The 14,878-nt window shown below is 39.2% G+C and overlaps 2 protein-coding genes across 2 annotated transcripts; both read right to left on the reverse strand.

Annotated features, from left to right (window-relative positions):
- Nucleotides 1-1,638: 1,638 nt before the first annotated feature.
- LOC116332767 (cell division cycle 37, HSP90 cochaperone) lies at nucleotides 1,639-8,916 on the reverse strand. Its single transcript, XM_031755822.2, has 8 exons — nucleotides 8,543-8,916; nucleotides 8,053-8,334; nucleotides 7,043-7,145; nucleotides 6,840-6,955; nucleotides 6,617-6,739; nucleotides 3,515-3,697; nucleotides 3,359-3,430; nucleotides 1,639-3,221 (listed from the first exon to the last, which is right to left on the reverse strand). The coding sequence occupies exons 1-8, from the start codon at nucleotides 8,648-8,650 to the stop codon at nucleotides 3,057-3,059; spliced, it is 1,152 nt and encodes a 383-aa protein (XP_031611682.1). The 5' UTR covers nucleotides 8,651-8,916; the 3' UTR covers nucleotides 1,639-3,056.
- A 3,884-nt stretch (nucleotides 8,917-12,800) lies between these two features.
- On the reverse strand, nucleotides 12,801-13,856 carry cmc4 (C-x(9)-C motif containing 4 homolog (S. cerevisiae)). The gene is made up of 3 exons (XM_031755826.2): nucleotides 13,736-13,856; nucleotides 13,593-13,652; nucleotides 12,801-13,509 (listed from the first exon to the last, which is right to left on the reverse strand). Exons 2-3 carry the CDS (start codon nucleotides 13,648-13,650, stop codon nucleotides 13,373-13,375), a joined length of 195 nt encoding a protein of 64 aa, XP_031611686.1. The 5' UTR covers nucleotides 13,651-13,652; nucleotides 13,736-13,856; the 3' UTR covers nucleotides 12,801-13,372.
- Nucleotides 13,857-14,878: the final 1,022 nt, after the last annotated feature.

A 14,878-nucleotide genomic window follows, 5' to 3' on the forward strand; every position in this document is an offset into this window, starting at 1 on the left:
TAAAAGTGTCACAAGAGTTTGTTAAATATTGTTATAGGAATCACTTTCAGGTTAACATCTGTAAAACTGAAGGATTGGTGGTGTGCCACCCGTGATGTTTCTATCAGAGGTAGAGGTTGATATGTTCAAGGTCCTGTCAAGATTGATGATCACTGTATGCTGCAGAGAATTCGGGACAATTCCACTTCATGCCGTGATTAACACCTGAAGAATGTGCAGTGAGAGACTCAACTAGGCATGTTGTGCTGAAGTTGTGCTGTCCTGCTTGTTTTCCAACTAACCTGCCCTTGTAGCTTCTTATTGGCAAAGCACACCTGATTCAGGTAATAGCAGCAGGTAGGGCAGGGATTTCTTAAAAACAAGCAGGAGGCTGACCCTCGAGGACTGAAGTTTGACACCCACGATTTAGGAACATCATAATCGCATGCCTAAACTTTTTGATGTGCCATTAAAGCTTTCTTTGAAAGCTTGAAATACAGCTCTACACAAGACCTCAAAACACAACTGAAATAAAAGTAAATAAAACTGATTTGTTAAGTGTTTTAAGTTGAAAAACACTGTGCAACTATCTACTCATGTGTCATGTGCAAAGTAAAAATCTGCCAAAATAATTGACTTCTTTGTGATGGCCCCCCAGTCCTCCTGTGCCCATTATATCTGCTGCTCATCAGAGGGGATCGACCCAAATACCATAGTATCGATGCCAATGCTGGTATTAGCATCAGATCAATACATACTGAATTTATCCACTAACTTCAGTATTTTTTGTTTTTTTGGAAATAAAAAATATCCATCAAACATGCACTATGAAATCTTTTATTTAAAGAACACATTTATAACAAGAAGCCGAAGTCTTAAATCACAATGATTTAGTGGTCATTAAAATATGTTGAGAATTTACGAACTGATGATGACTCATCTAATAAGTCATAAGATATGACACACTTCCCCCCACCATATAAGTTGCATTTATAAGTTAAAAGTTTCAGTATTGGTATTGTTATAGGAAACCCTGTATTTACTTGGTATTGGATACCAAAATTTGCTGTATTGCACAGCACTAGTCATCACTGCCTTGGTTTCCTGCGTCGGGCTGCTGGGCTGAGGTTGGCACAAACTGAACTCACACACAAACTGAAATCAGCAGATTGTGCAGGAAGGAAAAAGCAAGTTTGTTTGATGTTTTTTTTCTTTCAAGAATGCTGATTTCCAGTGTTTCTGCAGGGTTTTATTTTGTTTGTTTTTTTAAAATGTGATTTTAGTAAATAGGCTATAGTCAACAGGATTTATGAAGGGGTTGTATATAAAATAAAGAACTGACTCATTTGCAGGTATCTTTATGGCTCTCTCTTATTGGACCTATATTATAATCAATTCAGCCCTTTTTGCCCACTTAAACTATCTTTATAGAACTGTTATATCTGTGACAATTTCTGCTGCCTTCTTGGGCCGATCCTTTAGAAAAAGATATTATTAATGCAACTGAGGCTTTTTATTTGGATAAATAAAGGATATACAAAGGTCACTTTACCAAAAACGAATTGCAGATTCTACTTTTTGACAGGATCCTGATGTAATTACATCATTATATATACCTGATGTAGTTACACCAGATGTAAATCAATACAAGCCTTCCAAGAAGTTTGACTTCTGTTTAATCAGTCCAAAAAATATGGAAAAAAACCCCCCAAAACATTTTTATCATAAACTTTGATCTTCGCTGAGACAAGAGAGGCCTGCACTTCTTTATAAAGCCTTAGAAATGGTTTTGTAACCCTTTCCAGATTGATAGGCGTCAACGACTTCTTCTTATCTGTTCTCAAGTTTCTTTACATCGTGGTTTGACGTGTTGCTGTTTGTCAGACAGGTTCTATATAAGTGAGCTCTCGATTCAACAGGTCAGGGAGTAATGAAACTCCCAATCAACTCATGATTTAATAAGAGCGGGCAATTTCTCTTTCACAGGGCCTGGTAGTTTTTTCCCTTAATAAATGAAATCATTTAAGAAATGCATTTTGTATTCATTAGAGTTATTTTTGCCCAAGCTTAAAATTGGCTTTCAATGAAAAATAAATATTTGTTGGGGTAAATTTTGTTCATTGAGAAGTTTCATTTATTAATGTCCAAGAAAGTTAAAAAATGCCTTTTATAAGCCATTGCAATTAGTTTATTTGTAAAACAAGTTCTGACATCATGCAAAAGCCCAAGTACTAGTCACCTTCAAAATGACAGCACAGAAAGTGAATGTAGATTCCAAACATGCCTAACTGGCATGCACTACTGTGCGAATTTCACTATTAGAACATATGATCTGTCAATTGACCCCATAAGGAAATGCTAAACCTGAGGAACTTTTAACTCCTTTTCGTTAGGCTGTAAATTAGTTACAGTATATGTGTAGCCAGTGTGAGTGTCAGGCCTGAAATGAAAAGTTTTGTGTTTTAAAGTCGTGATTGTTGTAGTCATCGTCTTCATGTTTGTGACGTACTAAAAGTGACAACAAAGTCATCAGGGTTAACGCCACTACAGGTCTCATCTGCTTTTGACTCACATGTTTGACCTCTCTGAGCTTACCCATACAATCAAAACAACCACAAACGCTAGTCTCAAGGAGTGAACGTTTAGATTAGTACGTTTGTAGAAAATGCAATTTGGGAAAATAATACACTGGCTGCTCAAGCCAAAAATGTCAAAGAAAAATTGGAATTTGAAAAGTACAAAATCATCACGACCAACACAAACAAAGCAGGCAGGCATGTCTGCATACATACGAATAACTCAAAGAACAAAACTTCAGTGAGATTCAAACAAATAACACACACACACACACACACACACACACACACACAGAAGCGGCAGTTTCTTTTCCAGGCAGCAGTTGTTGACGTAATGTTGCTGTGGAGTTAAGTGAACACTAATCCCTTAAATGTCAGCTAAATATTTTTGAAAAGTTGTGTCATTGGTTGGCAAACTAAACATACACATAGTGAAGTTGAAATACAGTGGGGTAATTACATCTGCCAAAAAAACAAAAACAAATCACAATTCAAATGTGGTCATTCCTTTTTGGCTTCTTCCTTCTCGTGTTGGATCTCTTCGTAGGTGGGCTCGTCGTCTTTTTCGTCCCCTTTTTCTTCCCCTTTTTCTTCCCCGTCGTCTCCCTTGGCGTTGGGTACCCAGAGCCCAGAGTCTATGCACCTCTTCATGTGAGCCTTTGCCTCCTAAATCATGTAGAACGAATCACATTTATGAACCGAGTCAAGCTAGGATGTTTAAAAAAATATACATACATTTTTACATTTAAACAGACTCCGATAACAAAAACTATAAACCTGTGCCACAACACCAAACAACCTACCGTCGGATCCATTTTGCTAATAACCTCTTGCAGCATTTGGATGTCCTTCTCATCAAAGCATTTCTGCATCTCCTGCAATTACCAATGCAATCTGTGAAACACGCTATTCAAGAGAACAAAAACAAAGGAATGTGCTCAATCATACTGAAAACTTACAGGTGGAAGTGACTCATAGACGTCAACGGGATCAAGCCCTCCAGGTCCAAGGCGCTTCTGTCGTTCCTCTTCCTCATATTCCTTCATAGCCTTTTCTATCCGGATCTTCGCCCTTCCCCGAACGCGTTCCTTGAATGACTCCAACTCATCATTGAAAGCTTCCTGGTACTGCTGATCTGCTGTCTGTTAAGGAACATGTAAGCACACGTATGCACACAATTAGTACGAGGGTTTCCCCACGTCAGAGACCGTTTATGGAAACTGGGCACTGAACACTGAGGACTAAATTTAGTTCCTGCACAACAGGTTTAGATGCAACAACAAAAAAAAAACCAACAAAAAACTAAAAAACCCAAAACAAAACCACTCCACAATCCCCTGGTGCAACAGACAGAAATTATTATTATGAACTAAAAAAACGGTTTAGTTAAGTAAACCTGCATTTGCATACATCTGTCAAGCTTTCAAAACAGAAGGATTATAGGTTAGACTGTTTGCGTTTCTGAAACCAAGGGAGATAACGACAGATCGGGGTTCAACATTCTGAACTCAGAGGAATCCGTCAAAGGTTAAGAACCGGTCCTCTACATTTGCTGAGTTCAGGTGATGATTAATGTTACCGTTCTCCACTTCTTTTAATACAAAAATTTAGACATTGAGAATTTTTCTGACTGCTTTTCTTAATACATCCTCGACAATAAGGAAATCCCAGAAAGCTGAAACTTTGCCAGTGGAAGAAATGTTTCATCACTCATCCACGACGAAGCCAATCAGATGACCGATGAAGCGTTTCTCCCACAGAAAACTCTGAATCAAGATGAACAGAATCAACCTAAATCCATCCCTGTGTAAAACAAAGTGGCTTTAGTGAACAGTGAATACCTAACCTAGGCAAAGATAAACTAAAGCTAGGCATCTGAGAACTTGCATTTTTCTGCCAAGTCTTTTTGGATATGTGGTATATGTGGTAGTGACCATTGCCAGGTAAATCTCCAGTAAAGTGTAACCAGACTTTTTAACCTTAACTTCTCTAAGCTCCTGCCATAGGAACAGGAGCTTGGTTTGCATGCCACTGCAAAGTGTGGAAGAAAGAGCTCTCTGCTTGACTTGTCAACAAACTCAGAAAGACAAATAAAACAGACGTGGTGAGGTAAAACGTTAACAGAAACATTTATGCAAATAGGAAACCGTTGTCTTAAGTACCTTGGAACCAAACCATGCCAATGTCATCATCTTTAATAATTTAGCCTTGAGCTCAATTTAATACCAGGTCTCTGAACTCCACCCCATATTTAGGTCACTGAATACAGGGAGTGCAGAATTATTAGGCAAATGAGTATTTTGTCCACATCATCCTCTTCATGCATGTTGTCTTACTCCAAGCTGTATAGGCTCGAAAGCCTACTACCAATTAAGCATATTAGGTGATGTGCATCTCTGTAATGAGAAGGGGTGTGGTCTAATGACATCAACACCCTATATCAGGTGTGCATAATTATTAGGCAACTTCCTTTCCTTTGGCAAAATGGGTCAAAAGAAGGACTTGACAGGCTCAGAAAAGTCAAAAATAGTGAGATATCTTGCAGAGGGATGCAGCAGTCTTAAAATTGCAAAGCTTCTGAAGCGCGATCATCGAACAATCAAGCGTTTCATTCAAAATAGTCAACAGGGTCGCAAGAAGTGTGTGGAAAAACCAAGGCGCAAAATAACTGCCCATGAACTGAGAAAAGTCAAGCGTGCAGCTGCCAAGATGCCACTTGCCACCAGTTTGGCCATATTTCAGAGCTGCAACATCACTGGAGTGCCCAAAAGCAGAAGGTGTGCAATACTCAGAGACATGGCCAAGGTAAGAAAGGCTGAAAGGCGACCACCACTGAACAAGACACACAAGCTGAAACGTCAAGACTGGGCCAAGAAATATCTCAAGACTGATTTTTCTAAGGTTTTATGGACTGATGAAAGAGAGTGAGTCTTGATGGGCCAGATAGATGGGCCCGTGGCTGGATTGATAAAGGGCAGAGAGCTCCAGTCCGACTCAGACACCAGCAAGGTGGAGGTGGAGTACTGGTTTGGGCTGGTATCATCAAAGATGAGCTTGTGGGGCCTTTTCGGGTTGAGGATGGAGTCAAGCTCAACTCCCAGTCCTACTGCCAGTTTCTGGAAGACACCTTCAAGCAGTGGTACAGGAAGAAGTCTGCATCCTTCAAGAAAAACATGATTTTCATGCAGGACAATGCTCCATCACACGCGTCCAAGTACTCCACAGCGTGGCTGGCAAGAAAGGGTATAAAAGAAGAAAAACTAATGACATGGCCTCCTTGTTCACCTGATCTGAACCCCATTGAGAACCTGTGGTCCATCATCAAATGTGAGATTTACAAGGAGGGAAAACAGTACACCTCTCTGAACAGTGTCTGGGAGGCTGTGGTTGCTGCTGCACTAATGTTGATGGTGAACAGATCAAAACACTGACAGAATCCATGGATGGCAGGCTTTTGAGTGTCCTTGCAAAGAAAGGTGGCTATATTGGTCGCTGATTTGTTTTTGTTTTGTTTTTGAATGTCAGACATGTATATTTGTGAATGTGGAGATGTTATATTGGTTTCACTGGTAAAAATAAATAGTTGAAATGGGTATATATTTGTTTTTTGTTAAGTTGCCTAATAATTATGCACAGTAATAGTCACCTGCACACACAGATATCCCCTAAAATAGCTAAAACTAAAACAAACTAAAAACTACTTCCAAAAACATTCAGCTTTGATATTAATGAGTTTTTGGGTTCATTGAGAACATGGTTGTTGTTCAATAATAAAATTATTCCTCAAAAATACAACTTGCCTAATAATTCTGCACTCCCTGTAAGTTATAAGATCCAAATCCAAATTGCAATGCCTGTACTGATTCTCCTAAACCTTGACTCTGACATTTACTTTCCACACAATAATAATTAAAAAGACTAAAACTAATAGAAGCTAAACTAAAACTAAACATTTTCAAACAACAAAAACTAAACCAAATCAATAAATCACACTCTGGAAACTTTTGAAAAAGTTATACTATAGCTACCAAGTTAAATAAAAGCAACAAAAACATAGTTACTTTAATCTTTGCAAAAAACTGGCGAAAGCATCCACGGGGGTCAACTTTGAGGCTTTTGGCAAGCTCCAGAATGAACTGCATGACGATGGTCTGATGAGCCACTTGCTCCATCAATGCGTGTTTCTGCACAAGGAAGAAGCATTTTTACAGCTTAATATTTAGATGCAGTATGGTCGCATGCAGAAGGAATTCATGACAAACAAGCTCTGTTTGTATTACTTACCTCCTCAACTTCAAGGTCGATGCACATGATAACCAGGTAGTTGGCAGTCTCTTCGCATACCAGATGAGGATGGTCAGAGAGGTACTTCTGGCTGTCATCCCAACGTCGCAACATGCCTGCAGTAACGAGAGTAATGAAGAAGCATCTCTACTCTCACCACTACCTTATAACGAGAGTAAATAATGATGCATGCGAGTGCTTACCGAAATGTTTGATCTCTTTCTCATATTTCTCCACAAATGTTTTGTGCTTTTGCTCCTTCTCTTCTTCGGTCTCTTCAGTTTCAGGTTTGACATTAACAATACTCTATGAAAAGAACAGTGGAAGAATGGACTCATTAAAGACAATGTCTCTGAGTTCTACAGAAAGAATGTCATTGCATACAAGTTAGAGATGTCAATATTAATGAACCCATACCTGAAAATTGCAAGAAAAGATTTCATTGTGTTACAAAGTCAAAGACTGACAGTAGATGTAGACTTCTGCATTGAATCTACACTGTAGGTATGTCGTAACAACAACAGTTGTATTGGCTTGTTCAGTACTGTCAATTCCTCCTCTGCATTTCTGGCTACTTTTTTTTTTAATACTTGCTGAATCTATCAGGTAATTAACACTACGCACAAGCATGAATGCTGGTGAGAATATTGGATCCTTGTGGAGGTTGCTTTGTAGGATCTGCAAAGACTCAACACAGAACTCTAAATCAATTGTAAATGTTGAAACAGAAAAGTCGACTCTGTATGTGTGCCCTTTCCTATTTCCCTCAGTCTAACGTCTACTCTTAAGTAACTGGTGATACTTCCAGCTTTGAGCCAAGGATCAGTGCAGGTGATGGCAGCTGAAGCCACATCTGAAGTACCATGTCCTTTCACACATTTTATTCTAAGGCAGGACAGATGGGCACAGTAGTATAGGAGTTGAATGGATGATAAAGCAAGGTGAACAAGGTGTTGAACTTTTGAGGGGATCTAATGGCTCTGTTGTGGGGGACATGTGGTGATCATGTTTTTGGCCAATTTTTCCCTTGGATGTCAGGCTCAAACAAACAATTGCACAAGTTAAAAGAAGAAATACGGAGAAGACACAACAGTTTTGTTAGCTTTTGTTTTCCTGAAAATACTTGACAAAAAAAAAAGAAAAAAAGAGTGTAATAAATGATGTGCGATGTAAAACCTGTAGTGCTTTTTAAGCTCCACTTACTCTACCTCACCTTGCTGAACCCATCCTTGCTGAGCGTGTCTACATTCCATGGCATCTTCTTCTCCTCCCGTTGGTAGTCTCCCACCTTTCTCTCCCAATCCCGTTCCTCTTTTTTCAGTTTCTTCTCCTCAGCCTGAACTTTGCTCAACTCTGCTTTGGCGTCCTCTGACGTTGAAATGGTCAGCTCCTTGATTTTCTTCTGTGTGTCTGCCAGCTTGCGTCTGCACTCGGACAGTCCCTTGTTTAGTTCTTCACCTTTCTTCTGAAATTCCTCCATCCGCTCCACACGAGCCTGAGGTCAAAACATAAAATCTTTACTACTTGTTTTTTTCAAATATGGACTTAGTTGCAAAAAGTTAAACATTCCTATATTTATGTTAAAAGTGAACACAGCACCAAAGTAAACACACGAGGTCAGCTAACAGTTCAAGTCAAATATGCACCACTTTTACTTTATGTGTAGCATCTTAATTGTAATCATGCGTGGCTTATTGGTATACCTGGTGTCTCCATCTGAAGAGGCTGGGTGTGTCGATGTTTGGATGGGTGTCATCCTCATCGTCCGACACCTCAATGTGGTCCCACACGCTGTAATCTATCCTGGACATCCTGACACCAAGACCCCAAAGCTAACACCGTTAGCTTACAATAGGCTTCGGCTACGTTCGTGAGGTATGAGAAGCTAACAAGTTTGATTGAAACGAGGACAGACCGCAAAATCGCCGCACTGCGCAGAAATACGTATTTGTTTCTTTAGAAGAGATTATTGCTGTGTTAGATGTAGACAAACTCAGATGAACCTCCCTGAAGACAGCGGGCTGGAGAGTGCTACAGAATTCTAGAAAGAATTGGAGCTACAGATTTCCGTTTGACGTCATCACGTCATTGCGTCAACAGGACGACGCCGGAAATCGGAACACGAGTGCTGTTCCTTTCCCTTCGACTAGATAAATAAAATAAAATAAAATAAAATAAAATAAAATAAAATAAAATAAAATAAAATAAAATAAAATAAAATAAAATAAATGACTCGCTGTAACTTCTCTTCAAAACATCATCGTTTTAAATTTGTCAGAACAAAAATGAAGTGTAAAGGTAAAGAATAATTTTGTATTTATTTAGTCTTAATATGTTATAATACCTTAAAGTATAGAGACTTAAAGAATTTAATTTAAAAGGACTTCAATTAATGAAAAATAGGAACCCCACATCTTCTTCTGATTGCCACAGAGAACCACCTGTCTCCATCTCATCCTATCCCTAACATCACCATCATCCATCTGCGTGTCCTTCTTCACTACATCTATTAAACTTCTATGTAGTCTTCCTCTTTCCTTCCTGCCCACTAGGTCCATCTTCAGCATTCCGTGTCCTCTATATCATTATTCCTCCTCTAAACATGTCCATCTATTTTCACCTTCATCTATTGTAAGTACTGCAGTTCTGCACATCACCCTCACTCTTGAATATCGTGCAGGTAAACAATCTGGGTAAAAAGTCCACTGCTCTTCTCCAACAGGTATAGAGAAACCATCTATACCAGCCACTTTTCACTCTTTATCCTCTCTACACCTACCCTCACTTTCTCCTTACTAATCCCTTGCACTTCCCGATTCACCAACTGTCCTCCTGTCCTTCATGCATGCTCCCTCACCCACTCATTTTTCACATTAATCAGCTCCTCAAAGTACTCCTTCCATCTTCCAAGCCCTCTTTACTCATTAGTACATTTCTGTCTCTATCCTTAATCACCCTGAACTGCTGCACATCCTTTCAAGGTCGAGGGCTCTGCCTAGCTGATAGAACAAGTCTTTTTCTCCTTTCTCAATGTCCATTCTCACGTGCATCTCACTATAAGCCTTTTCCTTTGCTGTAGACCTTGCTTACCGGTACTCATGTCTACATTCTTTATTTCCCTTACTATCCCACCTTGTCTTTGCTAACTTCTTCCTTTGAATGCTTTCCTGTATTTTTTCTTTCCGACACTAAGTATGAAATATATTCTTGTCAGTTTCCCTCACCACTACAGCTGTACTTTCCCAGTCATCTGATGACTCTTCACCATTACCCAGAGCTGGCCTCAACTCTTCCCTGAACTCTGCACAGCATTCTTCCTTCCTCAACCTCCACCATTCAGTGATTATCTCTGCCTTCAACTGCTTCCTCTTTTTGATGTCCAAACTCATCTTACAGACTACCATCTAATACTGCCCAGTTACATTCTCCCCTGAAACCACTGAGAAGGCTCCTGTCTCTTTCAGATTACACCTTCTACATGTTTGTTTGCTCCATTCTTATGCCACCCTCTTCTCGACCCACTACCATCAGTGCTTTCACATTTCTTTCCTTAACCCAAAACCTCTGATCAACTTTTAACCTACATATCCACTGAACGCTGCTTCAGTCGCCACTCTCCATCACTTCATCCAGGATTCCTCTTTCTTTTCTAACTGGCATCCAACCTGTTGAACATATGAACTGAAAACATTCAACATCGCTAGATCAAAAGATCCAAAGCCTGCTTTTCTTGATTTTTTTCTTTTCTTATTTTGTATATAGCAGTTTGTGTATCTTGCAAAACCACAACTTTGGATATGTCTTTGGCTATACATTCGATTGGTCTGAATGTATAAACCTTTGTCAACACTCTTTACTTTTACATGTATAATTCTATTAAAGCTATAGGTTAAGAGACTAAAGCTTAAAGCCTTAAAAAATAAATTTCTCCACAGTGATTCACTTGCATTTGTACGTCAAGAACAGCAAGCAGACATTAATCACAATTACAGCACAGATGTCGTTTCTTAAATTCTAGATATAAGATATAAAGACACCTGCTAAAATGGCTCAAAGGGTGGTGGAAATTATGTGAGAGGCACAGGAGGAAGAATAAGATGAAGAACACACATTTTTGTGCACGAATTGATAACCCATATGAGAAGAAACAGCAGAAGTGTGAAGTAGGTGATTTAATTTTCTCACAATTTTGTACTCATTAAAGTGTTTCACATTTTCCCAGACTACAGCTTTATATGGTTTCTAATTTTTTTTTTATAATTCTGTTAGATGAGAATAAAACGAAACTGGTTTCTCAGCAGATCCTCTGTTGCCACAATGATGACTTGGTAAATAAAAGGGAAGCTGAGGAGTGGATGGCAGTATGTGTGTGACTTGAGTTACATGTTTTGAAAGCTGTTTACATTTTATGTCCTAGGTGTATTGTGCAATGTACCATGTGTGGTATGATTATTCTGAATGGTTCCCTGTGTGATCTGACAACACTGTGTGGTTTAGAGAACTTGCAAAACTTGATGTGTTAGTAAGATTTGACAGAAGTTGTGTGAATTTACTTGTTTAGAGTTTTGACAAAAGGGTGCAAGGTTTCAAAGTGTAAAATGAGCCTGAGCAACCGTTTACAGCTGCTCAAGATGGCAATGACTCCCATTAAGAGAATGTGGAGCTGTACCGGGACTTCCAAAGTCATCAGTCAGCCATCATGTACTAAGGAAATCCTTAACAATGTAGTTTGTCTGGGTCTAACAGGTACAACCAGGGTGTCAGTGTTAAAATAATCCAAGGCCTGGATTCACAAATATTCAGACCACGCCTAAAAAATATTAGGCATAAGTTACATCTTCAGAGACATTTAGGTACATTTATCCTATACACTGTGTGCACATTTGCACTTGCACTTTAAAAACAGAGGGTAAAATAAGATGCATAGCTAAAAATAAAAGGTTAAGGGTATATTTAAAATGTTACAGTAAGAGGGAGTCCTGTATAATAATAACCTATACTCTCCATAGTGTAGAGTTTTACACGTTCACCCAACAAGCAAAAGGTCCCTGTTTCAACCCATCTGATGTTGTGTCAAGAAGGGCTTGACAAATCAGAAATCTGGTGCTACTCGCTGTAATGACCCCTTGCAAATATGGGGGCAGCTGGGCCACCTTTAAAAGTACACAACAAATTCAAGAACAACCAACTTTAAACCACAAGAATATCCACCACAAACTACACAACCTGAAAAAATGACCTTTGTTTTGTTCCAGAGAGTCATATGGGGGCTCTTCCCATTGTTCGACTTGCACAGGCCCATTCGCTCCAAAAATCAGTGTCCCCACTACTGAGATTACTTCCTAGTCACTAAGCTACTATTAATCAAATAAGTAACATGAGCTTGTTTTTTACTGTAATAGCTTAATAGTGATTTAGGTGTCTTTTTCATGACCAAACTGAAGGATTTAATTTTACTAAAATTGTTCTTCTTTTTGCTTCTCTCTTTATGAGTTGCTAAAACTATGCCAGTAGAATTCAGCTGAGGGGGTGCACTGACCTTTTTGGATGGGCCTGGACCCCTGTGGCCCATCCATAACACCAGGGACTAAAAGTTTTAAGTCACTGAGGAGGTGTGGCTGACCCAGTTCTGTTGGAAGCATTCCTCTAAAACCGAGATGTGAAACATAAGGCCCGAGGGCCCGAATCGACCCAGCAGAATGGAAGGTGAAAACAACACACCTAGGAATAAAATGTACCCAGGACATTATGTCGTTCTAATTACTCTTATGTAGTCACTAAGGTTGTTTAATTAACTGAAAGCCACAAATTTACCTGAGTATTACTAAGTTCACCCCTCCACTTTTACCTGCTTCCATCAAGAAAATGTTTGACACATCTTAAATTTTTATGACTTTCTTGTCCTAATCATTGCATGAGTGGTGAATGATGCTCCTAAGTTTAAAAAGTACAACCCAATAGTTTCATTCAAAGTGCAAATATTTTATTTCTTCACCAGAAGGAAAAAAAAAACTGTTAGAGCCTTATCTTTGTGTAACCAGCTAGCATTAAACTTTGTCTTTCTGCCATGTTCTCCTCTACACCCCTAACAGTTTTCCACTGTAGGGTGTTCGCTGTAGGCTGAGATGTATGTTGTATGAATAACAAGTTAGTCTCGATTTCCAGGGAAATTCTTATTTAAAAAAATCTTTCTTATTACTAATTAGACTAAAACTCCTTGCCACACACATACTTGAAATTTCATACTAGGCACGAGAAATACATTGGGTGTGGACAGAACGACACGATAATATTTAAATACATTAGACAGCTTGCATTGTTCAGCTTTGCCAGAGAGGTGTGCCATTTAGTCCCAGGGGAATGAGTGTTTATGAGGCTTTCTGCAATATCAAAATGTCTGCTGTGAGAAAACCCTATTTAAATTTAACAAACGGATGGTAGCAGACAGACAAATAAATATGCAACAACTCCACTGTCATGTTATACTGATACAATGCAGAATTATCACTTGCGGGAATAGATGCCGCATGGAACTATTCGCTACTTTTGCTCTCTGCGGGTTTTGAGTCTTTGAACCCGGAGCAGCAAATGGAGTTTCCCGCATGCACTTGACAGCACCGCCGCATCTCCGCGATCACGTCCTCGCACAGGCTTTCCACGTACTTATTAGCTGCAGGAGGAAGACAGAGTTAGGCAACAGTTCAGGTTCACTTTACCAACATATAATTGCGTCAAAGTGAGCGCTTAAAGCACCTTGTAAACACTTCTGAATTGCACATGCTTGCTTTTGGCACGGATCTTTCTGTGGCATTTCTGAAAGAGAACACGACATTCTTTGTTGTGAGCAAATGCAAATAGGACTTAACATCAGAAAGGACCCAAGAAATGACTCCCACCTTTATCACTTTTAAGTAGTTTTCACGGAGCTAATAATTAGTCTTAGAGAGCTAACTAATGTTAGCTGCTAATGCTAGTCCCCCCTTGCTAAGCAGTGTTTTGAACATGTGACTCTTCAACAGCCAATCACCTCTTAGGAAGTACAGCGGCGTCATCTCGTGGTCAGAAGCCGCAGTGGCCGCGTGACAGAGGTCCAAATTATAAAATCCACACACATATGGCACTAAATTTTTTAAATCAACAATTATATACTAGTGTTATATAAAAAAAAAAAAAACATCTTAAGAGGCAGTGTTTTGATCATGTGAGTTTTCAACAGCCAATCACCTCCTAAGAAGTATAACCACGCCATCTCGTGGTGAGAAGTCGTAGTGACCCAGTGACAGAGGGCAAATGATGTAATAGCAGCTGTTTGAATATTGTGAAAAGTTGTGGGTTTTTTTTTGGTACAGCTTTAAAAAGGTAAACGCGTATGTATTCTGCATTAATTTCAAACACAGTGAAATAAACAATTTTTTTGTTAATTTAATTAGTGTGTTTTATAGCTTGTGAAAATCAGAAATACAGTGTCTCAGATATTAGATTTTTTTTCCACAAGTTTGATTAAATTAATGTTATTACAGCATTAATACTGTTTATCTCCTAGGGCATGCCACGTGCAATCACATTATGGGGCAAGGCTGCTGACTTGGCACTTGTCCAGACAGCGATCAATGACAGTCTTCACAAAGTGGGTAAGGCAGAGAAAGTCATTGGTGAAAAGGAATGGGCTGAGCGTGGTGCCAGTGCATCAAGAGCAAACATTGACTTTTCCTAAACCAGAGATGAACCAGATTTACTTTTTAGTTTTGGAAATCAAAGTCTTGGAGCATGGAGGAAGAGTGGAGAGGCACAGAATCCAAGGTGTTTGAAATCAAATGTAAAATTTCCACAGTCTGTGATGTGGTTGTTCCACTATGTTTTATCAAGTGCAATGTCAATGCAGCTGTCTACCAAGAGATTATAGAACACTTCATACTTCCATCTGCTGTTAAACTCATTTCCTTTTCCAGCAGGACTTAGAACCTGCCCAGAGTCCCAAACCATTACCAGATTTGCTTTCTAGGTTATTAATGTGCTTGTTTGGCCAGTCAACTTGCCAG

The sequence above is a fragment of the Oreochromis aureus genome, linkage group 4 (genome assembly GCF_013358895.1).
Source record: "Oreochromis aureus strain Israel breed Guangdong linkage group 4, ZZ_aureus, whole genome shotgun sequence".
Classification (NCBI taxonomy): Eukaryota; Metazoa; Chordata; class Actinopteri; order Cichliformes; family Cichlidae; genus Oreochromis; species Oreochromis aureus.

Coding starts and splice junctions, on each gene's coding strand:
- LOC116332767 (XM_031755822.2), bottom strand. CDS start 8,650: ATGTCCAGGATAGATTACAGCGTGTGGGACCACATTGAGGTGTCGGAC. Junction 7,146..8,052: donor GCAAGGATGGGTTCAGCAAG/GTGAGGTAGAGT, acceptor TTCTTTTCATAG/AGTATTGTTAATGTCAAACC. Junction 3,222..3,358: donor TTAGCAAAATGGATCCGACG/GTAGGTTGTTTG, acceptor TACATGATTTAG/GAGGCAAAGGCTCACATGAA.
- cmc4 (XM_031755826.2), bottom strand. CDS start 13,650: ATGCCACAGAAAGATCCGTGCCAAAAGCAAGCATGTGCAATTCAGAAG. Junction 13,510..13,592: donor AATTCAGAAGTGTTTACAAG/GTGCTTTAAGCG, acceptor TTCCTCCTGCAG/CTAATAAGTACGTGGAAAGC.